This window comes from Sceloporus undulatus, chromosome 2, assembly GCF_019175285.1.
Source record: "Sceloporus undulatus isolate JIND9_A2432 ecotype Alabama chromosome 2, SceUnd_v1.1, whole genome shotgun sequence".
Taxonomy (NCBI): domain Eukaryota; kingdom Metazoa; phylum Chordata; class Lepidosauria; order Squamata; family Phrynosomatidae; genus Sceloporus; species Sceloporus undulatus.
Window position 1 is genome coordinate 242235777 of NC_056523.1, and position 26196 is coordinate 242261972.

Here is a 26196-nt window from a genome sequence, read left to right on the forward strand (position 1 = left end):
TAATTGCCCAAAAAAGAAGAATCAGAACCAAAGGCAGAACCATCACCAGACCCCAAACAGTTTTGGCTGTATTCAGTCAAGGCATAATAATAATAATAATATTAATAATAATAATAATTTATACTTCCTGCCTCTCCCTGCAGATTGAGGTGGGATTACAACCAGATAAAATGCAATAGAAAAACAATACAGTTATAGTCAACCACAATATTTCTAGCAAAGACCGTAACCCTCCCATAATACAATAATAAAGTTAACAGTTAAAATTTTCATCTAATCATAATCTGTAAACTGGAGCATTGAAGTGGATGGAGCTATTTTATGCAGAGTCAGATGGGAAGGCCCACCAAAAGTGTACCTAAGAGGGAGGGGCAATAGAGCTTTGATCCTCCACAAAAGAATTCTGACCCCCAAGAAATTTTCCTTCAGACGCAAAATTTCTAGCACTGCAGCTAGAGAGACCCTGAAAATTGTTCTCACCTAGAACTCATACTTGCTGTGTTCATATTTCCTTGGTAACTTTGCTTCCACTGTTTCTTTGGAGAAAAGCTCTATTTGTAAATGCTCAACTGAAGCTTTACATTACTGCAGTGCTAAGAATTGGGGGAGCGGAGGAAAAATTTCATTGGAGGGACAGAATTTTTATTTTGGGGGCATTTCCCTACTTCAGGCCCAGGAGTGCAGCTGAAGACTCCTCATTGGTATGGGGTCTCTGTATCTTCTTTGATAAGAGTTAGCATTTCCTTTATTTTACTTTTTGTTTTACAAAACACAATTACAAATTCATTTCAAGGACCTGCATCAAAATCTTTGGAGACCATCATTCTAAATGATGCAGGTGATATTTTGGCCAAAGGCCAGGTTCCAATACCAGATGCGTTTTATCATGTGCACTATGAACAAAATACTGACCTATCATGCTGTCAATACTGTTATACTGTATATATCATACTGTTAATACTATTGTATAATTAATTTCATTTGTAAAGTCTTACGGTAAAAAAGTAAAGTAAAATCTGTGGTACAAATCTAATTCTTTTGGTTTCCAGGCCATTTCTTGGCAAATTTTTAGAGCAGGTCCTCCAGTTCTGCCTGCTGATGCTAGATTCATACACTCAGAAATATCACGTTGTACTTTCTTCCCAGGATTGTGCAATCTGGAGAACGTAAGTGTGTTAACTGCACACGTGAACACAGTAGATATCTGAAATTCCTTGCATACGGAAAGCTATCATATCAGGGAAAAGGATTCTGGCTAAGCCCAGTCCTTGGGCTGCTAGTCCTTTTTATATACAGAATGCTTTCACCATAGAGTACAAGTGAAGGTTGTTATGTCACCTGCGTTCTGACATGGTATGCTGTCAGAGGGCTATAGTGTGTGTTTTTTCCTAACTTGTGTATGTGTATAAAAGAGAGAGATCGGTCATCATTGCCTCTGCATCAGGTTAACAAAAAAATAAAAGTATTTTGGTAGCTGCCACTGGACACTGTTTCCTCTCTATATCTGCTGATGAAAGCAAATTGTCATCCCTGCTCTAATCATCTCTTCCTTTGTAGGTATGCATGTATGTATTTGTGCACACAGAATGAAAGAGAGAGAATTTGAGAACAGGGAGAAGATATGCCACAGCTGTTTGCTGGAGGTATGCATATGATGAAGGCCTTGGTCCAGACATGTGGAAATGTGACACAAGACCTTTCCAGACCTTTAAAAGGTTACTTTCTAGGCTTATATTTGTTGTTGTTGTGTGCTTCTAAGACATTTTTGATTTATGGCGAATCTAAGTTGAACTTATCATAGGTTTTTCTTGGCAAATTTCTCCTCACTGACCACACTGGCTGGGAAATATTGGAAATTGTAATCCATGGCCTAAATCCAACTCCTAGTCCCAGCTGGAGTAGACACATTACATGAACTGGTGGATGGCAAGTCAATGCTTATGTAAAGCCTATTGATTAAATGGTCTATTTGGCATTAGCAATTAAATTCAGGCCCATAGAAGTGTTGTTTCAGAGCTCTATTACTTGTTACTTTTTTTCCTCTTCCCCCACCCCCTTTCCAAAAAGCCCTTTCTGACTCCCACAGAAAATATACAGCAGCATCATGTGAAACCATGGTTTTGGGGAAAGAGGACTGCTACTTGCCTGCTTCTCTGAAGGCTAAAGAAACTGGGTGTCTGGTGAGATTTAATAACAACTGGGCATCTTTCTCAGAAACTTCTCTTCCTGGATTTTCTTATAACTAGGGAAAGGTGAAATTGTTGAACATCTATTTATATATAACTTCTCATGCTACAGTATGCACAGTTTCAAATGTGAAACCCAAGACTTCAAACAGGGAGACCTATAAAGAAATCACAATATAAGTCATATTTTTATTAAGTAGTAAGTACTCATATCGTATTAAGAAAGTAGATACCAGATACCTTTCTGAGGGATCTTTCTTTAATTGGCAGGTATGGTCTCTGCTCCTTTTTGTGGTGTTTACCACCATTCTTCTCTCAAGATCTTTTTTTGCTTAACAGGACAGTTTGAATCACATCAGGAAGGTGAAATAAGCTGGAAACAAAGCCTGGCTTAGGACTTTGGAAGCAAACATCTGAATGTACTTAGAAGAAAGGAAACTCCCCCACCCCTTGAAACTTTCATTTCTTGCTTCTTTTATCCTTAAGCTCAGCAATAAACTAGCACTCCATGGTTAAAAAGTCAAGAGAACAGATGTATGATACAACTACTTCAGGATCTGTATTTCAAAAGCTACAATGTAAATTTATAAAATGAACGCATCCTGAGAGGTCTTGATATCATACAGAAGGCTTTCCCTGTAGCAATCCTATCACGGGTATTTTTATCCCAAACACTTCCATTACACTAAAATTAAAATCCTGAAACTTGTTCAATCCAAGGCCACTTTCTCTTTTTATGATGCAAGATGTTTAATGGTATTAGGCATATTTCGATCAATCTTGAATTTTTTAAAAAATTAAGGTTTTTAAATTTTATTTACATTACATTTACATTGTAATGTCATGTAACCGAGATCCCTTTTACATTCAAAAGGGATCTCCGTTACATATAATAATGTTCCAGTATAATAAAATCAGGAAAATAAAAATGCAAAGTAGGAAAAATTAACACATTAGACATAAGTTTCTATAAAAGCTGACCAAATGTCCAAATATAAGCCCATTTCTAAACTTCATCCATACATCATTTGTCAGATGTTGCAAGTGTTGTTAGATCATCTTTCCATAGGATCACAGGTGGAGAAACATTATCTAAGTATTAATATTTTAGCAGTCAAAAGGACGTGAAAAATTTATTTCTGTTGCCCATTCATTAATTTCCAAGGAACAGATAAATAATTCTAAAGGTTATGCATGTCCATGAATATTAAGAAGCTGGTAACTTTCATAGACTTCAACCTACTTATTCAGATGCATGTGAGGAATTGAAGAAATAGGCTCAGCTCTACGAAAGCTGATGCTACCTGCTTCTTTCTTTTAGTCTCAAAGGTGCTACAACATCCTTTTGTATACTGATTTTCCAGACTAACGTGGCTATGTCTGTGAATTCTACCTGAATATCAAGGAATTTCCAAAACCAAATTTACTCATGTGATTACTTCCTCCCAAAATGCAGCTACTTTGGGACAACTCCAAAACATATGCATTAAGGAAGCATTAGCAAGATTACATCTCCAACAATTTGCTGAGGTAGTTGTAGATCTATAGCTATGCTAGTTACAGATGTTAAAACCAATAGCCATTGATTAGAAAGAACTAAATATTCCAATTCTCTATTTCATTTTTACTGTAAGCCTTACATATGATATTTATTTATAGATTTACAGACATTTATATATATAAATGGTCAGTTTGGACAGTTGGTTGGCCTCAGTTAATGTCTCTAATGTTAATGGAAACTTGGACGCACAAAAAGCTGCAGGGCCAAATCTGGATTGAAACAAATGTTTCAGTTGTAAATATTGTCATTTAGTTGACAGAGGTAGTTTCAACTACTCCTGCAAATTTGAAAAAGGCAAAAGCTCATATTCAGCACCAAGTCAGTGGCCTCCCTAGGATTGATGTCATCCCAGTGTGATGAATTCATGGTGTTACCCCCAGAGAGGCAGCCACTCCAGGGGAGACAAAATGGAGAGAGTGAAGAGGAAGGGTGTTGCAGAAGGAGAAGCAGCAACAGGCAGGGAGACACACTTGCCATCCTCCTCCTGGCCACCTCACCACCCCACTCATCATGCCCAAGCTGCCTGTTATACACCCCAGCCACCCCCTCTGCCTACTGCTGGCAGGGGTGGGCAGCTACCATCCAGCAGCCCCTTTCCCACATCCCATCCTCAGCTGCAACTGGCTCAAAATCCACCCATTCAGGCTTGTCCACTGCCTTGACTCTCTCAGCCAGGATCGCCGGGATCAAAGCCACTGAGAATGTGTGGGTTGTGGCAGATATGGTGAGCAAGCAACCAGCTCACTGTTCCACTGCCATCTGCCCATTTGGACTTCTCCATTGCCTTGTCTCTTGTCTGAGGTTGAGAGTGCCCAAGGCCTCAGAGAAGAATGGACTGGAGACAGTGGCTGAGGGGATCTGCTGCTGCCACCTGCCAGCTGGTCAGTTGGAAAAGGAAGGCAATGGTGGCAGGAAGGGGAGGAGTCTGTGGTTCCACTGCTTCTGCCATCACTAGTGGCACCTCCCTTTCCCAGCCAGCCAGCAGCCACATCAGACCAAGAACGGTCTGATGGGTGACAGCAGTACTGCACCCTGCTCCCCATGGTTACAGCGGGCAGAGAGTCCGACCGAGTGTTACCTCCCGTGAGGTGTCACCTGGTGAGGTCTTCACTCCCACACTACCTTAGTGATGCCCCTTTACCAAGGCCGGTTACACACATTTTAAAAATGGGGCATCTCTTCTAGACGCCCCTGGGTCTAATACGGACTCTGTCTGTACAATATGGCACCGGCCCTTCTACATGGCCGGCGCCATATTGACGTATCGGACGCTGAGCGTCCGAACGTCACGCAGCGCTAATGATGTCATGAATGCGCCCTTGGCGCTTCGCGACATCATCAGTGTGCCGCGGAAAGAAGCTCCATTTTGGAGCTTCTTTTTTGCTCCGCGCGGGAGCCGCGCGGTGTGGCTACTGCGGCTCCCGCATGAAGCAAGCGGCGGCGGTGGCAGACCGCCTCAAAGCAGCGGTCTATAACCCGCCCAAGTGTCTGGTTTAACATTATTAGCACACACTTTCCATAAAAAATTGTTCCTTATCAATTTGCAAATCTGGATTCCCCCATAAAGTCAATTTGGCATGAGCATATGGGTTAAATTGCAATTGATGAGACAATACTTGTCACACATTTCTCATTGCTGAAGTTAGCAAAACACTGCCCCTTTTAATGAAATGAGAACCAAGCACTGTCCATTTGAATAGACGTGCCAGAAATGAAGACTCCAAGGCTGCCTATGGTGCATTACTTACTTAAAATGAATATATCCAAAAATTAATACAAGATATCAAATATGCCCAATGTATGTAAGAAGATTTGGAAGGCTGAACTCTCCTTCTTTGGTTGGAATTTGCATCCTTTTCATTGAAATTCTTGGAGGAAATATTTTTAAACAGAGGCTTCATAGCCATCTTTTGGGGGTGCTTTGCTTGTGTATTCCTGTATGGCAGGGGGTTGGCCCTTGGCCCTTGAGGTCGCTTCCAGCTCTATGATTTTGTTATCATAGTTCATCATTATATCTGTCCTGGGAAAGTGGGTGTCATATACTTGGATCATGGCGAGTCTATGACTTTCTAAGTAAATTAATTTCATGGCTGCCTTAAGACAATTGTTTTCATTCATAATAACAGAAGCATCTAAGTTTAGCCATGTAGTCATAGCTTAGAAAGCCAACATGGTACAGAGCCAAGATACAGGGCCTCCATGTTACATCAGTATTCTTTGTTTAAGAATTCACAGCTAACAAACCAATCTGATGTGTGTTTATTTAGAAGTAAGCCATATGAGAGCTAGTGTGGTGTAATGGTTTGAGCGTTGGATGAGGACATTGTTTGAATCACCATATGGATATGGAAACTCACTGGGTGACTTTGGGTAAATCACTCTCTCTGAACTGTAGAGGAAAGCAATGGCAAATAGCTTTTGAATAAACCTTACTGGAAAACCACAGGATAGAGTCACCATAAGTCAGAGTTAATTTGAAGGCACATAACAAGAACTGCAATTAAGCCCCAATTTCTGCTTTTATTGTTAATGCAAAATAAACATTGATTATTAGTTCTTATTAACAATTACTGATTAACTGATTACTGATTACTAATTAACTGATTACCACATTAATGATTAATAAGACTGATTAATAACAGAATAACTTCAGGTAATGAAAACTTTCATTTTTGTACTCTTTAGTAATTTCTAATGTCTATAGAGGGATCCTTTCCTAAATTCTAAAGACCTTTTCTAACCCTAGATTTTTATAGCTGAAGCAGAGATGTATTAAATATGCAGAAGAAGACATTTCATACACACACAGCAAAAACCTTTCTTATGTAGCATACAGCAGGATTAAAAACATGCTGGTTCTATGTTGCTCACAGAAAGAGATATGGGTTGCAAGCTATAGAGCACTTCAAAATTTAATAAATGTTTTAAGCAGAAAGAAGGGTAGAGTTGAAAGTAAAAAAGAGCAAATGTTTGGAAGGCAACCAGAAAAAAAAATAGAAATGGTGGAAGAAATTGAGATTGATGTTGGAAAAGTATTTCCAAATGTTACAGAATACAGAATGTCTTCAGAATTTTGGACAAGGATTACAGCTGGGGGATATACAAGGTATAGCTACTGTGTCTGACTCCTCCTGCTTCACCCCTGCTTTGGAGAGGAAAAAGCAATCTCTATTATTATTATTATTATTATTATTATTATTATTATTATTAAATCTCTTTCAAATAGCCAGTGTGGTGTACTGGTCTGACTGCAGGACTAAGACAACAGCTGAACATGGGTCATTTGGTCCCAAGAGATAGGTGAGTGCCATTCTGAAGGGATGAACGATGGCCTCCATCATCCTCAGCCAATTGAAAGGGAGTCGAGTTCAGATCCCTGAATCCAGAGTGGCAGAGACGGTTTAGTTGATCCTAAGTTGGACTTTCAATTTCATAACAGCAGATGATTCCTGTTTCTGGTCGGTCTTTAATAACCAAATGTGATCCCAAAACCCTATTATTTCAGCTGGCAGTGCCTCAGCCAAAGCATGTCTGAGGCACAGCAAATCAAAGGGCTAGGAAGTGACGTCAGCAGTGCTTTCCTGGTCATGGGGTACATTGAGACAAGCAGTTGCAACAGAAACCCCCCCCCCGGGGGGGGGGGGGCTCTCCAACTGTTTGTTTTCAAACTGCCCCATGACCAGGAAAGTACTACTGATGTCATTTCCCAGAGCCTAAATCTACAGCACCTTAGAAACCCTCTGGTTGAGGTGCTGCTGCCAGGCTAAAATGGAAGGTTTTGTGGGGATGGCATGGACAGACATAACTGTGACAATGGAGTTGCTGATTTGTAGTTATGTTTGATGGTGCAGGATCTTAGTCATCCAAATGTAATACTTCCCACACATGCAAGACACATTAGGATTGTACTGTTATTTGCAAATCCAAACAGAATGATGAACAAGCAGAAGTGGAACAGTGGCCAATGACAGTCCAGTAGCATGACCATTGCACTGAATTCTCTTCAAGACTGATGGGTTCTTTACTATGTCTGTACACTGTCACCATTTGAGTTCACTATTGTCCTAAACCAACTGTAAGTACCACTTCCCTTCATCAGAATGTCATGCTAGTGTCTGAATTCATTTGATCTGATGACAAAAATCGAATGAGTTACTAAGGAAAAATCACTTGTTTCCCCTCCCACTTTTAGTTCCTTTTTGTTTAAGACCTTGTTTTTATTAATTGCAAAGAGATCCTTGCTTCACAGTTATTAGGAAGAAGATGCTTTGAAAATACATATACATTGTGCTAGAAAATATTTGGGATGGCTCTCCTCTGTGCTGGGATTTGGGGAAATTTAGGTGTTCAAAGAGTGATTTTGCCATCCAGAAAGCAAATTCAGCATGATGAGAGTATTCAATTACATCACATTGTTAGACAATGAAGGCAAGATGCCATGCATGCACTCCATTCAGAAAACAAATAGTTCAGACTCACATTGTATAAGCAGTCCAGAAAATTTTAATGTGAATGATTGCACCTTGGGTAAGATTTGCAACATATGTTTTGCATACAGACATTGCACTCCCCTGGTATGCATGTATCTTGACAATACATTCATGAAACCTGGAGCAATAAATCAATAAGACAATTGCAATTCCACAGGCCAAATCCTGGTTCTTTTGGGACTATTCATATATTCATCTGTTTCTTTCTCTAGGGTCATATTGCTGGCTAGGAGTCAAATGTATGTATGTTTCACCTTGCAAGCATGGTCTTTGGGGGCAAGAACACTGCTCCCCAGAATTTGCATTTGATTTTGTATGCTTTTGGAGAAAGTGAAGAATCTTCTGTGTGGAAGGTTAATATGCCTGTTATTTCCTGGTGGTTTTGTGGGTTTTTTAAAGCATACTGTAAGATGGGTGGGAATGTCTTTTGAAAATGGCTAGTCAAGCACCTGCTAGATTGCTTGCAAGCATATTCAGCTATATTCCAAAACATGGCCAGCCAGTGGTCTCTTGGCCAAGACTTCTCAGACCATCTGATGTGAAGGACCAGCAATTTTTTTCTAACATGCCAAGGACCAGTACCATATTTATGTCCATGGGCTACAATTGTTTATTGTTTTCTTGGTGGTTTTCAAATAAGTGGCCATCTTACTGTCTTGAAGCATAAAAAGGAGAAAGGACAGTGGGGAAGGAAATGTGGCAGCACCTTTAACACTAATTGGTTTTTATTTTTAGATGAGCTTTCATGGATATTAATCCATTTCTTCAGATGCAGTACACAAAATGACAGAACACCCCTAGTGGTCACCTATAGTCCCCAGCTGGGACCACTCAAGTACATTATCAACAAGTTACAACCAGTTCTGGAAAATAACACAGGGGCAAAACAGATGGTCAAACTAAGCAGATTTCCAGTTGGCTTCAAGACATGGCATTTAGATGATGCACACCTTGAAGCCGTCCAGAAAGTACACCCAAGCCATGCTACAGGGAGAAAAGCTAGACTAAAAAGGAGCTGGATTTTTCAACTTCTTCCAGGAAAGTCTACTCCTTCACATGTACATATAAATGCATCATTGCCAGGGTGGCTCTAACAGGGTGCTCTTTCCAAACCCTAACCCTAATTGTGCATGTAAACACCCCATCGCAGGAGAGCATTTAAAATGGACAGAGCTGCCATACCCAAGCAATGGGGGTGGCAATGCCTAAAAGAAAAACCATGACACCTCTCATGGAGATGAGTACAACATACACAAAACAGACAGTCAAAGAGGGGACGTCGAGTGAAGGGGGATGAAGGGGGCATGAATGTACCTTGCCACCATCTGCATGGGCACACCTCTGCTCCGATGCCCTGTCCTGGTGAAGCACTGCAGGTTCACAGGGATGGCCATTCAATAGGAAGGCAGCCACTGGAGATTCGTGTGCAGAAATGGTAAGGGAACAGTTTTAAAAAGTGCCCAGTGGCGCAGCTTGATGCTATGCCATGCTGTCATGACATGAATACTCCATCTGCCTTGGGAGTGGTGGTGCAATTGGTGGGGTTTGGTAAAGGCAGCATCAAGCTGCCCATCTGTATTGCTCTCACAAGCTTTTGGAGGCAGGTCTTTATTATCCTACAGATTGCCTCTAATTCTTAAAGTACTACTACTTAAAGCAGGATACATAACACAGATAGTAATGCAGGGACAGGACCCCACCACAAACCCAGATGCCAATTCTGCCCCTTTATCTGGGAGAAATATTACAGGGGCCAATAGCATCACTGACAATATCAGAGGTACATTTACTTGCTCTTCCTCCAATGTGATATATGCCATCATATGCCAGCAATGCCTCTCTACACTCTACATTGGACAAACAGATTTGATTAATGGACTCAAATCTGACATTAGAAATGTTGCCGTTGCAGAACATGTCAACCTTTGTGGACACACAGAAAGGGATTTATAGGTTATAATCCTTGAACAAGGAAATTACAAAGGGAGAATAGGAAGAAAAACAGCTGAATTGAATTATGCTAACAAATTCCAATCCATAAGCAGAGGTATGAACAACAACAATGGCTTCTGCCACATTACATAGATTAACACAAGACTCATTTCTACTGCACATATAACAAAAGGAATCTTCTCAGGATCCTTTCACACCATGCCGTTATAGCACTATGATTCTGTTTTAACTATCATGGTCCAATCCTATGGAGCCCTGCAAACTGCAATTTAAGGAGAAGCTATGTGGCCATGTTCTAGCAGAGTTTCTTTCTGACGTTTCACCAGCTTCTGTGGCTGGCATCTTCAGAGAATGTTTTGCCTGGAAAAAGTTGGTTGTATATATACTGTGAATGCAGGAATGATTTGCATGTGTATTGTTCTGTGTTAATGGCCGGCCTCAGGCTGGGAGGCTAATGCAAAAGAGGATTAATGTCTGCTAATTGGTGATCATTATCTACTGGAAAAGCCCCTGACTCTGAATAGTTTCCCATTTGCATTTGCTGAGTCCTTATTTTGCTATTCCTCAGGACTGGTAGCCAAATTTTGTTCACTTTAAGAGTTTCTTCTTTCCGGTTGAAATTGTCCAGGTGTTTGTGGATTTCAATGGCTTCCCTGTGCATCCTGACATGGTAGTGGTTGGCATGGTCCAGGACTTTGGTGTTTTCAAACAGTATTTTATGCCCAGGATGGTTTGTGGCATGTCTGCTACTGCTGATTTTTGTGGCTGGCCCAGTCTGCAGTGTCTCTCATGTTCCTTGATTCTTGTTTGCACACTGCGTTTGGTGGTCCCTATCTAGACTTGTCCGCAGCTGCATGGTATGCGGTAAACTCCTGCGGCTGTGAGAGGGTCTCTCTCTTTTTCCAGGCAAAGCATTCTCTGAAGATGCCAGCCACAGATGCTGGCGAAACGTCAGGAAGAAAATCTTCTAGAACATGGCCACATAGCCCGAAAAACCCACAAAAAACTATGGATGCCGGCCATGAAAGACTTCGACTTTACCTTAAGAAGAAGCATTTAAAATTTTCAGCTACAGAACTCAAGTGCCTCCTCAAAGTAAAACAATCCATCCACAGTTAAAGTCGTGTGTGAAAGAGTCTTCAGAGAGAGTTCTGAATTCAGGGAAACTGACTTTTGATAAGCTGGTGTATTGCTGTCACACACACTTGGGAATGTGAACAGCAAAAAGATGCTCTCACATTAACCTTCGCATAATTTAATTTATCTGAAAAATGTCTTCTCTGTGATTGCCACACCAGTGATTTTCACTTCTAACATTGTAGTCCTTTGCCTGTCTACTCAGATGTATATCTTGCTAAAGGAGGAAAAATGGGAGGTGTCTCAAGAAACCAGGAAGGATGACTAAAGAACTTTCAGTGGAGCTAAGTTTTAAATGGGGCATGTATAAGAAATGGAAAAGGATCAAAAGCACAAAATTAGAGTTCAAACAAATAGCGAGCATGTGTAGGGGTAAAGTCAGAAAAGCTCAAGCATAGAATGAGCTCAGGCTTGCTAGAGAGATTAACAACAATAAAAAAGGCTTTTTTGGGTATGATGGCCCTGTGCCAACCGCCAGTTTGCAGTGGCATGGGGCCGATTTTGGGGCTTGGGACTGCAGAACATCCGCACACTCCGCATGCACAAAGAAACCCCATTTTTAGCAGGTTCCTTTGGGTGTGGAGGAAGGCCACGCAGTTTGTCTGCTGCGGCATCCCTCAAGAGGAAAACGGGGCGGCTCCAACCCACCCTTTCAGGGCAGTCTGTCAAGCCCCGTTCTCAGCAAAATGAAGAAGAAAGAAATGGTAGGGCCACTGTGTGGAGAAGATGGCAAAATGCTAACAGAAGACAGAGAAAAGGCAGAATTACTCAACACCTTCTTTGCCTCAGTCTTCTCACAAAAGGAAAAGGGTGCTCAACCTGAGGAAAATGGAGCAGAGGACACAATAGGGGAAATGCAGCACCAAATAAGTAAATAGGTAGTAGAGGAATACCTGGTTAATCTAAATGAATTTAAGTCTCCAGGACCAGATGAACTACATCCAAGGGTATTAAAAGAACTGGCAAATATAATCTCAGAGCCATTGTCAATAATCTTTGAGAACTCCTGGAAAACAGAAGTCCCAGCAGACTGGAGGAGGGCAAACTTTGTCCCCATCTTCACATGCACACAATGCTATCCTGTCTAAACCCCACTTGTTCTAAACAGGAAGAGAATGAGGGAAAGAAAATGCTGGAATTGTGCAACATATTCTATTTCAACTGCCATGGCAACATCATGTGGAATTCTGGGGTTTGTAGTTTAGTGAAACTTAAGAGCTTTCTGGCTGATTAATTCTAAATGTTCCTTCCTCAACTGTAAATCCCAGGATTCCATAGGATGTTGCCATGGAATATAAAGTTTCAACAGTGCAATGTGATAAGGCTCTTAGATTTTGTGGAAGAAAGTGGGAATTAGAGCCCCTGTCCACCCAAAAAATGTTTTATTTGCAAAACAATTAAATATATTTATTTACATATGAAAAACATGCATATTTATGTACACATTAAAATCACCATTTACATCCCAAATTCCTTTATACAAAATTGTAATGTGATACATCAACTTTGCAGAAGGCATGGCAGTAATCTTTACATTGAAAACAATGGGCACAACCCATTAAGGGAATCTGCACGTAAAATATATTATTAGCTGTACTGAAGTAAGTTGATTTCCAAGGAGCAAGTCAAAACCTTGAACCACTTTACTTAAATATAATCTTCCAAATATATCTTGGATCAGAGTATGAAGTCTCTTGCAGCCTAATCCCAAACAAGTTTAATCAGAAGTAAGTTCAACTGAATGCACATGTACTTTAGTTCCTAATAGGATTTCAACCATAAGTGCAAACGCAGTACTTTGGGCCCTTTGAAAATTACATTATCTTATTGAGAAACATTGGTCACCAATGATGTTGGCCGCTTAAGAATTGATTCAACAGAAAATGACAATGGTTCATTGGTTGACAATTTTGTCACAACTTGCTTAGTCCCCAAAAAGTCTTTTGCATATCTATCAATAGTGAATTTGTATTTCTGGTTCTCTTTGATGGTGTTCTCTCTGTACTTCTTGGATGCCTCTTCAAATGTCATTTTTAACTCTGGTCCTGATCTGTTGTATAGTGTCTGTTGGAATAATGAATGGAAGGGGCTATATTTGGGAGGTGCTGGTGGAGGTGGCAGCTGCTGCTTGGTGGTTTCTTTGCTGATCTTGCTGAGGGAGTGTCCTTGAGGAACCAGATTATCCTTGTCAGAGATCTGTGAGAAAGTCCTCTTAGGGGGTGAAAAGGCTGATCTCTCACGAGTCTCCTGAGGAATGTGTTGGAGTTCATTTGGAGATGGCTGAATTTCTTGAACAGGAGGAAGCAGGAATGAGTTTTCATTCTTTGAGGGCATCACATCATGCTCAGGGTTTGGACAATCCTGGCCTTGTGAAGCCTTAGGATCCCAGACAGCCCCAGGTTTGAGAGACTGCACTGCAGAGGCATTTAGAAGGCACTGCTGATAGAGAAGGGCATCATTGAGGGGACCACACTTTGGCCATACCAGGAACCTTGAGGGTAAAGGGTATTGCCTGTAGGTGGTGGCTACACTCACATTTGATGAAATGAGTTCCATGTTCCCTGAACCTGAATACTGCATAGTTAGATCTAGGCAAGTTGGTAGGAAGCCACAGAATTCCTTATTGGAAGCTTCAACCTGATTTGGACTAAAGGCAGTTTTGTACGGATTATATTCTGTTCCATGCACCATGCGGTTAGGCAGGAAAAAGGCAGCAGCCTGGGTGGCTTCCAACATTTCTCTTTCCTTGAACTCCCTTTCAAGCATAATGTTCTCCAGCTCTTTGTCAGCAAAAGCCCGCCTTTTTCTCATTCTGTCACTCACAGGAGGTGGCAAGGATGAATTCCCACTAAGGTAAGGATCTGCTGGGATGGGCCGGTAACCTGAAAAACAAAAAGGAGTTTGTCATTTGAACAATGGGTTAATGAATAAAAAGAAGCATTAAAGTGCTTAGAAAGCTGCTTGTGCAAGGAATCAGTACCTGCTGCACGGTTATTAGTGTGCACAATTTGCAGCAAATGTATTTATGTATATAGCACTTCAAAGCAGGCACAATGCTTTACCATTCTTATCAATACGTGGCTTCAAACACTGTGCAAATGCAGAAAACATAACTGCCTTGCACTTCCTGCTTTCTGACTCCCAAAACACAATTTGCAAACATCTCTCCATGATGAGATTCATTGTTATGAACCATCTTTGCAACATAAGTTCATTCATCTCGCAATAGGAGAAGGTACACAAACTGTCCTTTTTACAACATACAGGAGGCGGAGAAGTGATCCATGCTGTGATTGCTTTTAATCATGTCCCCAGCCACACTATTAAATACATAACAACCTCATGAGGCAGCATTTTTATATTCCCTTTTCAGGATACCGATTCCTGTTTCCTCATTGAAGGAGTTTTAATATCATTTGCAAAGACATCTGTACCTATAACTGGTGCATTTCTATTCTCTAAAGATGACTTGCTATGTACACAAACATGGTAGGAAAAAATCCAAGGAGTACTAGAAGAAAAGAGAAAGAAAATTAAGACAAATCAGGGAAAGGAATGTAGGAAATAATTTTCTTTTCTAAAGATAACATCCTGGAGATATTGCAAATATTGGACTGAGAGTAACAGAGACAGAAAGAGACAGAGAGAGAGGAGAGATATTTTTTAATACATAGATTACTATCATACACACCCTTAACTGTCATAAATGCTCCAACTAAGTTCAATAACCTTTACTTTCCAAGAAGTGTGTGGAAAGTCATATTATCTTTGTTTCCTCTTACTAAGTCACTTGGCTACTAAACATGTGCATTATCCATTAAAAAATATTGTATCCTGATATAGAAAAAGTCAGGATGAGCTTTTCAAGACATTGTAACTGGCCTTAAACTACTGAGAGAAAAGCAGCCATAACGCATTGGGCAAAACACAACAGTGTCGGATCTGTTATAAATATCAGTATGCATTTGTTCTGATTAAGAAGCACATGATATTCAAAGGATACTTTAAAACACTCAACTGTCCTGCAAATCAAGCCTTCAGGGAGCCAGTTACCATAAACTACCCTTTGGGAAGGTTCTTGAAGTCCTGTTATAAAGCAGGCCCTCAATAACCACATATTCTCCATCCATGGATTCAATTATCCACAGCTTGAAAATATCTTCCCCCCCCCCCCACCACCACCACACACACACACACAAATCCAAAACATGAACTTTGATTTTGCCATTTTATAGAAAGGACACTATTTTACCATGCCATTGCATATAATAGGATTTGAGCATCTACAGATTTTGGTATCCATGGACATCCTGGAACCAAGCCTGTGGACAACACTGTATATTGATACCTTTTCCTATGATTTTCTGAATGCATTTTGGTATTATTATATTGTAAGATAGGATTTGTATTCAAACATAATGTTAATAAACCAAACGCATCACAAGAATTCAGAGTCCTTTTTCTGATGGTTCATTCACACCTTGTCAGATACTGCATGGAAACTAAACCTAGATCCATTTACTGCTGGCTTTTAACAAACCTGGCAATGTCTTAACATTTTATATTACAGTTTTTGGGCCAAGGGAACAGTCTGCTCTTAGGCGTTTGTGTATGTACATAAAACAAAAATGTAAACTGGACAGAACCCAATCGTATGTCCTAAAAATATTGATCGATCACATACAAATCCACTGGTGAACTAGGATTTGAAACCGAGTTCTGCGTCTGTCTCTTCAGAAGTAAGTCCAGCTGAGTTCAGTTGGACTCACTCCCTTCCAAGGCTTTCTGCAGAGGCTTGAATTCCTGACAGTCGAATCCTATACATATCTTCTCAGATGTAAATCCCATTCTGTTCACTCAGATTTACTCTCTGATAATTGTATCTAGAATTGGTACAGCAGTTGTACCTGTACATTGCCTCAATCCTAAATAATCCTAGATGAGCACTGGTAAATTCCACTAAGTCCAAAAGGATTCATTTCCAAATGCGATAAGCACATGTTGGTCCTTGGAAGTTAAATGAGATGTAAGTCCAAAATTCAAATGTATCAAAGCAAGTTAACTTCTTCAATTCATTTTAATGGGAGTAGGTTTGCATTACTAATAATTGGCATATGAATTTTAAAAAAACCATCCTGAGAAAACAAATTAATCAAACCTGTATTAAATAAAAGAGATGCTGTGCTGATGAAACTGTTTTCCAGGTCACTTAAAATTAAGCATTTCTCTATTAATTTTTTTCAGAGCTGTTTTATCATTCCAATTTTGATATTAAAATTGCCTTCAGACATGTATTTTAATTTTAAAATAAAGCTTCTTTAAAATGTAAATTTCCCCATTCTTGGCATGTGCGTTTGCCCATGACTAGGTTCTACTTTGATTCAAATCTTCACAAAGATCACTGCAATATGTTTGATTAACACCATAGTTATGCATTTGATTCAAATTAAGGCAGAATTGAAAGAGGAGGCATTTATTCCAAATGCATTTCATTTTTTGTAGGGTTGTCTTACTGAACTACAGTATTCAAATTTGCATGGTGTTGTGGCCTGTTACAACTGGGCTTGTTTGTCCAGTTTCCTGTAATCGGTGATCATCATCAGAGTAATACAAAAAGGTGACCATGCAAGGCATTTTACTCCAACTGTAATTATAGCAGCAGCAACTGAGGCACATAAAGAATAAACAGTTTCTAGGGCTAGAATGCATTACCTTCCAGGATGCTTTTAGCCAGCAAACTCGGTGTCCGGACATGCCTTTGGTACACTGTCTTGCGTTCAAAGTTCGCTTGTTTCCCAGTAAGCCCTTTCTTATCCTGGTAAAAGACATTTAAAATTAACCAACAAAAAGAAGAAGAAAACCAGATTATTTCTTTCCCCGATGAATTCTGCCTGATGTTCTGTTTTTCAAAGCTGTGACATGGACAGGATGCCTGCCCTTTTCCTAATGGTAAGAGCATTCCCCAAATGTAGCCAGCCCTACAGCAGCACAATACTGGAGAGTAGGCCCTACAGAGTGTCAGGCAGGTCCAAAACACACTGCAGAAATAATCCAGTTTGAGACCGCTTTAACTGCTCTGGCTCAGTGCCAGGGAATATCTGGGAACTGTAGTTTTGTCAGACATTCAGCTTTCTCTGTCAGAGAGTTCTGGTGCCACCATAAACTACAACTCCCAGGATCAAGGAGCTGTTTGACCCCACTTTTAATGCCATGAGCCCATGATATGGAACTCTGGGAATGGTAGCCGAGCTCTGGTGCCACACCAAACTACCATTCCCAGAATTCCATAGCACTGAACCATAACAGTGAAAGTGGGGTCAAACCGGATGATTTTAGCAGTGCGGACGCAGCCTTCAAGTCGTTTCCGACTTTGTGGTCCAAAGCAATCCAGTTTGAGACCGCTTTAACTGCTCAGTGCTATTGAAATCCTGCGAATTGTAGTTTATTATGGCCCCAGAGCTCTCTAAATGTCTCACAAAAGGACAGCTCTAAGGATTCCTTAGCATTGAGCCAGGGCAGTTAAAGTGGTCTTCAAACCGGATTATTTCTGCCGCGTGTTTTGGACCACAGTCGATTCCGACGATACTTTCTTGGCATGTTTCATCAGCGGGGGGGGGGGCGTGTTGGGGTTGGCACTGCCATCCTCCGAGGCTGAGAGAGTGTGACCTGACCCAGTGTGTGCCTCAGGCGGAGAAAGAGGGGAAGGCCCAAGGGGAAGGAGTCTTGTCCTGTGTGTCTGTCTCACCTCGGTGGCCTGCTGCCTTCGGAGGGCCACCTGGGCGGCCATGACGCGCTGCCTCTCGACCACCAGCAGGCAGTTGGCACACTGGCAGTCGCGCCAGCGGCAGAAGCGCTTGTGGCCCTTCAGGCAGGAGACCACGCCGTGGTTGCGGCACCGGGCGCACTTCGGGGTCCGGCTCAGCTTCCGCCCAGCAGCAGCGGGGGGCTCCCCGCAAGACGGGGCCGGCGATGGAGGTGGCAGTGCTGCTGATGTCGGTCTCTCCGGGGCCTTGGTCGGAGGGGAGACCAGGGGAAGAGGAAGAGGAGGAGGACCTCGCAGACCCCCGCCACCGTCCTCCTCCTCCTCATCATCATCATCGTCCTCCATGTCTTCCTCTTCCATCTCCTCCTCCTCCTCCTCTTCCTCCTCCAGCCTGGGTCCGGGAGGCTCCTGATGCTGCTGAGGCTGGTGATTCCCGTCCGCCTCCTCCTCTTCCTCCAGGCCCTCCACGTCGATTTCCCAGAGCTCTCCGCCGCCGCCTCCTCGGGCGTCCCTCTGCCCTTCGGCCATGCCTCGTCCTGCGCCCGCCAGGCTCCCCTGGGCTCACGCCTGCAAGGGAAAGGGAGGGAAGGGAATATGCGTCGTGTAAAATATATACTATAGCTTAGGGGGGACCTTGTAGCACTTCTAAGACTTAAGAAAGAGGTGGGGAGCATGAGTCTACTTCCTCAGAGGAGGCACCGGAGGAAGTGAGGCTCATGGCCACCAATTTCTTTCTTTGGGATAGGCTGCATCCACACTGCAGAAATAATCCGGTTTGACACCGTTTTAACTGCCGTAGCTCAATGCTATGCAATTCTGGGAACTGTGCTTTGTTGTGGCCTCAGAGCTCCCCCTCCATTGTGGCTCTGGTGCCACAACAAACTACAGTTCCCACAATTCCATAGCATTGGGTCCTGGTCGTTAAAGCGGTGTCGAGCCGGGTTATTTGTGCACACAGCAGCTGCAGCCACAATCCCTTTGCATACTGATTTGCAGACTTAACACGGCTAGGTCTTCATCTGTTGTAAGCCGCCTTGTTTCACAGCCCTGGGAGGAAAGTGGGATACCAATTCACTAAACAGATAAATCTGACCAGAGGAGGGAAGGTGGCCCTCTGTTTCAGGCGGGAAAAAAGGTTTTGGCCGCCCGCCGCCATGACAGAGAATGGGGGTTCAGTTCGTCGCCTCAGGCCTCTCTTTCTCCCAGCCACCACCACCTTTCCTCACAAAAAGTGTCCCTTTCAATCCCGCCACAAATGCCAACTCTGAGGACTACAGAGTCCTGGGTCCAAAACACACTGCGGAAATAATCCAGTTTGAGACCGCTCTAACTGCCCTGACTCAACGCTAGGCAATTCTGGGGACTGTACTTTAGTGAGACCTTTAAGCCTTAGAGAGCTTTGGGGCCACAATAAAACTCCAATCCCCAGGGCTCCCAAGCACTGAGCCAGGGCAGTTAAAGCGCTCTCAAACTGGATTATTTCTGCAGTGTGTTTTGGACCCTGGTCACAAGTCCCTGAGGAAGAAGACTCTGCCAGGGTGACCTAATCTCAAAGGACGACGGGGGCCCACAAAACGGAGGGCATTCAAGAAAAAATCGGGGGCATGCCCAAATAAAACTTCATATAAACTCATGTTCCAAATGAAGCCCAAAGAAATCTCGGTGTCCAGTGGTTTGAGAGCTGGACTTTGGCTCGTGAGACTAGGGTTCGAATCCCCTCTCAGCCATGGAAACCCATTGGGTGGCCTTGGGCAAGTCACACTCTCTCAGCCTCAGAGGGAGGCAAAGGCAAACCCCTTCTGAACAAAACCTGGCCCAGAAAACCCCGCGATAGGCTCGCCTTTGGTTATATACCTTTGAAGGTGAACCTATCGTGGGGCTTTCTTGGCAAAGTTTCTTCAGAGGGTATTTTCTTTTGTTGTTTTACCATTGCCTTGAGAGGGGGACTTGCCCAAGGTCACCGGGGGGGGGGGTTCCATGGCCAAGTTGGGATTTGAACCCTGGTCTCCAGAGTTGTAGTCCAACAGTCAAACCACTAGGCCACACTGGTTCGCCTTAGGGGCGCCATAAATCAGAAATGGCTTGAAGGCACACGACGACAACAACAACAGAAACCCACAATGCTCACACCTAACCTACAAGAGATTGCATTTCCCCCCTCTTCTTCTCACAATCTCTTTATTTGGCACCCCTTTCTAAATTAAAACAGCTAGGCAAGAAAGAAACATATTCTGCACATCATGAGGAGAGCAGGGTTCGAATCCTGCCTCGGCTATGGAAACCCACTGGGAGGGGAACCCTGGGCAAGTCACACTCTCTCAGCCTCGGAGGATGACAATGGCAACCCCCCCCCCCCCCCCGAAGCAACACGCCAAGAAAACCCCAGGATAAGGTCGTCATCAGTCAGAAACGACTTACACATCCAAACAGGAGAAATAGCCGCTCTGGGCCCCACAACAAACTCTAACTCCCAGAATTCCATAGCAAAGAGCCAGACAAAGAGTGAAAGTGGTGCCAAACCGGGTTATTTCTCCTGTTTGGATGCAGCCTAGAAGAGCTGGAAAACGGACGGTGTTCCCTTTCTCTTCCCACAGGAACCAAGGCAGCAGTCTCTTTCTGCAGGGCTTCTTCATCTTGTTGTTGTTGTTGTTGTGTGCCTTCCAGTCGTTTCTGACTTATGGCGACCCTGAAGCGACTCTATCACCAGATTTTCATGGCAAGTTCCTTTCAGAGGCTTTTTTGCTTTGCTTTCCCCCTTTGAAACGGCTCCTGGCAACTGTTAGGACTCCCTGCAGAAGAACTTCATTGCATTGCACTGCATTGTTTACTTGACAGTTGGTGCGTGCAAACACGAAGATGGATGGCATCCAAACCTATTGATTAATGTAATGAATCTAACTGGACGAAACAATCCCCTGCTGCTTGTGCCGTTTTCATCAAGGCTCCAAAATCGGCGGAGATCACCGCTGCATCCTTGAAAACACACTTTGCAAGAGCGTGTGCCAAGCACCCAGTGTGCAATGCCTGGCACTTTGCCCCATGGGCAAAGCATCCCTTGGTGCCCTCTTACCATCTGAGACTCAGGCCAGCTCCCATTTTAAGGACACCTCAGAAGTAAAGTCCACTGATTGATGGACAAGTTCCAAGTCCCTCTGGGAGAGCAGGTTTCCCTGGCAAATCCAGCAGGAATAAACGAAACCAAATACAGGTAAATGTATCCGGGATTTGTACACTAGTTAGATCTTGCAGCACCTTTGAGACTCACTGAAAGAAAGAAATTGTCAGGATGAGCTTTCGTAGACGTCAATCTACTTCCTCAGATGCATTGTATGTTGCCAACTTCTTTCTTTCAGTGAGTCTCAAAGGTACTACTACAAGATCTCTCTCTACGTCCTGATTCTACAGAGCAACACAGCAATATCTTTGTATATTAGTAAGTTATTTTTCCCTGCCTATCTATTGCTGGCTCCAAACCCCTTACAACTGATGCCCTAGGTCAACATACGACATTCTTTAGGGCTAGAACACCACTGTTGATATTGCTATCTGCTCCGATCCCTGAAATAACTTGCAGGTTCCCTTTGCATGATGCCCAGTAAAGGGAGAATACACCCATACAAGGCCAAGGGCCCCAGAAGAACCTACCCCTGTATTTTCCAGCAGACAGGGACATGGACTGGTCAGCTCAGGGCAGGTAGGAAATAAGAGCTGGGTGCTGCAAAAGACTGTCATCTCTTCCAAGGCCTACGGAAGGGAGGCACAAGCGTTCAGTCTTCGTTGTTTCCGACTTAGGGCGAGCCTAAGGCGACCCTCTCCTGGGGTCTTCTTGGCAAGATTTGTTCAGAGGGGCTTTGCCCTTGCTATCCCTTGAGGCTGAGAGAGTGTGACTTACTTGGTGGGTCAGCCAGTGGGTTTGAATGGCCGAACTGGGATCCGAACCCTGTTCTCCAGATTAATCCTGGAGCTCCGAAATTACAAACTTGATGTGTAAACTTATGCACACTTTCTCCGAAGTCACTCCCAAACAATTCGAGGGGCCTCGTTACGACATCCTGGCGAACCCTTTGCCCAGGGAGAGTGGGTCCCAAAGCAGGAGCAAATATAAACAAGTGAGAGTCCCATAGCATGGAGCCCTGGCAGTTAAAGTGGCATCAAACCGGATTATTTCTAGCAGAGTTCAAAAAGATATCGCCGAGTGGAATCAGTCTGGAGAGAGAGAGAGGTCTTGCATCACCTTTGAGACTAACTGAGAGAAAGAAGTTGGCAGCAGGAGCTTTCCTAGACTTAGCTCTCCTTCCTCAGATGCATGTGGACCCTATCCTGGGCTTTTCTTTACCCGCCAGACTGGCCAGGAAGCCTCCCGGAGAGAGAGCTCCATGGGACTCACTTCCGAGCACAGAGGCGACCCTCATGCATCTGAGGAGGTAGACCGAAGTCTAGGGGAGCTCCTGCTGCCAACTTCTTTCTTCCAGTGAGTCTCAAAGGTGATGCAAGATCTCTCTGCCTACGGATTATTTCTGTTCTGGAGTAAGAAAGGATGAAGAGAAGAAGGGAATCTGCTCCCGCACCACTAATAAGACACAAACCCACAAAGACCTAATACGCAGCCCACTCACCAAAGCCCTGCTTGCAGGCGCCCTCGGCATCCAATCCGACCTGCTACGGCGAAGCCAGGGCAGCGCAGAGGAGCTCTCCTCCTGCCTTGTTGCAACCAAGGAGGCTGGGATGGGGCAGAGAAGAGACCCCAAGGCCCTCAAGGCAAAGCCGCCATCGCCCTTCCCTTGGGCCTCGCAGCGATGCAGACCTCCAGCCTCCAGCCGCTTCCTCGGGGCTCTGCGGCGGCGTCTTGCCCGGCTTCCCGGTATTATCTCTCCCAGGTCCAAGGGACGGTCAGCCAAGTGATTGGTGCCTGGCCAGGCCCTCGAGTTGCTGATTGGCTGCCGGAGAATCCGAATCCCTCCCCCCTTCCTTCCTTCCCTCCCCGCCCTTTAGACTAGGATTAGCCAGTTTCCGCGCATCGTGTTTTCTCTGCTCCGCTTCGCAGGGTCACCTTTTTCTTGACCAGCGGCATCAGCAGCAGGACTGGGGAGGGAAAGGGGGAAATATAGGGGAAGAAGTTGGAAGGCCCTGTTTGCCCTTCAGATACACACGCACAGGCCTGGAAAAAGAAAGCCACCCAAGGCTGCATCCACACCCTGAAGCACTAATCCGGTTTGAGACCGTTTGGCAGCCAAAGAGCCACCTGCAAAAGCAAGTCTGGCTGAGTCAGAAACAGAAGGACAAGGCTGACCATTCTTGGTGGAGGACAAAGCGGAAGGCCTATGAGCCCCTTCCCCCCAAGGATGGAATCCGCAAAACGTAACTTGGGATAAGACATCTATCATGTCTTAAATGTAAAACAGAAATTCAAGGGATCCGAAACCACTCCATATATATTTTTGGTACCTGATGCGGATCCCCCCCCCCCTTGAATGCGAATAGATGTTTTTATTTTAATGGGGGGGGTTTACAGAAATATAGTGGCCAGAATAAAGAATTATGTATACAACAATTTTGTGGGAAAACTTTTCCTGTAAGCAAATGACTGGGCGATTACTCAAAGACACTTTTATACATATAACTTGTTTATAATTCTTATATATACATTCACATATTTGCCGGGTTACCCATATATAGATATAGATATAGATGTACATATAGATATAGTTAAAGATAGATATAACTATAGATGCAGACTTTCTATATTCTTTTGCCAACATTCCCACTGATCTCACTTGGGATGAATTGTTAGGTCCCATTGAAAACTCTTGGAAGAAATTAATTAAGTCCCGAGTCCTTTGATACGAATTAACATAGTACAGTCCACGAAACCACGGTATGGTCAATTCATGATATAAATTAAGATGTAGTCCACAAAACCATGCCATAGTATATGTGTAGCTTTTAAAGTGTCACAGGGCTCTGTACTCATTGATATATATTGCAATATATTATACACTTATTAAATTAAGTATAAATTATCATAAGGTATAAATTAAGATAGAGTCCACGGAACCATAGTATGGTTAATTTATTATATGAATTTATGATATAATCCACAAAACCATAATATGGTTAATTCATTATATAAATTAACATATAGTCCACAAAGCCATGCTATAATACATATATAGTCTTTAAAGCGTCACAGGACTCTGTATTTCTATATTTTGCAACCCTGTGCAGTTTAAATCCTATGTATCTTTGAAGTCGCTCCCAGTGTGTAAAATGAACTTTGAGTCCCAGGCAAGTGTGGACAGGATCACATTGTCGGTGTGTATCCAACCCAGTTATTTCCTGAGGTGGAAAATTAAAGTCAGCATTGAAGCCTCTCTCTTCGGGGTGCATTTAAATTTTTTTTGCTACTTTGTTTTTGATTTCGTTTAGTAAAGGAGAAATAACTTTCGAGGTTTATTAGTTGCGCTTTCATTTGCGTTTTATCTCCACATACGAAGTAAACCTCTGAACAAAAGAAAACGGTCTTGTTTGTTCTGACTATATGGAAGGACATGGGCTTAGTTTTATGAAAATACGAGTTGCCTTTAAACGGGCTATTTAGATAAAAATCAACACCGCCAACAGTTTCTCCACACGAAATTATATATATATACAATAGTTTCATAACAAAATAAAAAACCGTGTTTTTCTATCAGCAAAATCATAGCCCGTTTTTCAAAGACACCTTGATACACACAACACACCACTTGTTGATAGTGCTTATATAGCTGTATCTTTGCAGGGCCATATATATATTTATACATATATACATACAAACAAAGGCCAGCATAACTGTGTCTAATGACAGCCACTTGATATAATCTTTCCAGGTTAAGGAACAAATCGTCTCCGGCCGGCATTTTAACTGTGCAGTTTGACCTTGCGGCTGGTTATGTTGGTGCGCCGAGGTTTTTAAAATATACTTCTTGTGTTAACAGTGTCAACAAAGGAGCACAGCCTGTTCCCTCCCTCCAAAACTGCCGTAAACTGCCCTTAAGTATCCTTTCTCACAATTTGCTCAATGCACAGGAGACACGTGGCAGCAGCGAAAATCCGTTTCTAAAGCATGCTCCGAGAGGCATCGCCCATCGCTTTCACTATTGCAGGGGATGGTTCGTTTCACATAATATATACTGGGGTGAGACAGAGAGGAAATAGACTGGATGAAACGAAATGCAAAGGTAAAACGGGTCTCACGACTATAGATTAGCAAAAGGTAAATGACAAATATTCGTTGCCACTGAAATCCAAGGGGGAAAAATTAAATGCAAAAAATCCAACTTTCGCCTGACTGTTCCCTTTCTTTTTCAGTTGTCATCATTCATTTTCCTCGCAAATGATGCCAGAAGGTCTTTTCAAGGGAAGGTTTTCAGCATCATGTCAGGAAAAAAAGCCTTACGGTCCAAAACACACCACAGAAATAATCCAGTTTGAGGCCGCTTCAACTGCCCTGGCTCAATGCTAGCGAAATCTGGGAACTGTGGTTTTATGAGGCTTTTAGCCTACTCTCTGGTGCCACGATAAACTACAATTCTCAGGATTAAAGCGGTCTCATTACTTCTGGAGTATGTTTTGGAGGACCATTGTAGCCCAATCGTAAGCATAGTTGAAGTGAAGCCCAGAGTGTTTTGTTTCTTTGTGTACATATGTCCCTTCAAGTCACTTGTCGACTTATGGCCACTCCATGAATTTCATAGAGCTTTCTTAAACAAGTGGTTTTGCCAGTTCCTTCCTGAGAAAAATAACCTAGAACAGTATTCCTTGGTGGTCTTACATCCAGGTATTAACCAGAGCTGATGCTGCTTAGCTTCCAAGATCAGAAGAGATCTGCCTTTAGCCTCCAGTCCCCCAAGTTATGGCCTGCACTGAAACGATCTGAAGGCACACAACAACAACAAACAAAGGACTGAAGCCAGGCAGCAAATACGGGAACTGTTCCTTAACTTTTACACTACAAGGAGTGTATAAGATTTCAGCCAGATTTCAGATTTCAAACCGGAAGAAAGGTAGCTGCCACAAGAGCCTTGCCCAGCCTGCCACATTTTGCATTACAGCTCCCATCATCCCAGA

General features: G+C 43.0%; 1 protein-coding gene across 4 annotated transcripts; it reads right to left on the bottom strand.

Moving 5' to 3' along the window:
- Positions 1 to 12772: 12772 nt before the first annotated feature.
- DMRT2 (doublesex and mab-3 related transcription factor 2) lies at positions 12773 to 22913 on the bottom strand. 4 transcript variants are annotated; one of them, XM_042447983.1, is made up of 5 exons: positions 22707 to 22913; positions 18073 to 18657; positions 17040 to 17142; positions 14762 to 14838; positions 14127 to 14209 (listed from the first exon to the last, which is right to left on the bottom strand). In XM_042447983.1, the coding sequence occupies exons 2-4, from the start codon at positions 18616 to 18618 to the stop codon at positions 14786 to 14788; spliced, it is 702 nt and encodes a 233-aa protein (XP_042303917.1). In that variant the 5' UTR covers positions 18619 to 18657; positions 22707 to 22913; the 3' UTR covers positions 14127 to 14209; positions 14762 to 14785. The 4 variants fall into 4 exon arrangements, with proteins under 4 accessions (XP_042303914.1, XP_042303915.1, XP_042303917.1 ...); XM_042447980.1 differs by lacking the exon at positions 14762 to 14838 and having other exon boundaries at positions 12773 to 14209; XM_042447982.1 differs by having other exon boundaries at positions 14148 to 14838.
- Positions 22914 to 26196: the final 3283 nt, after the last annotated feature.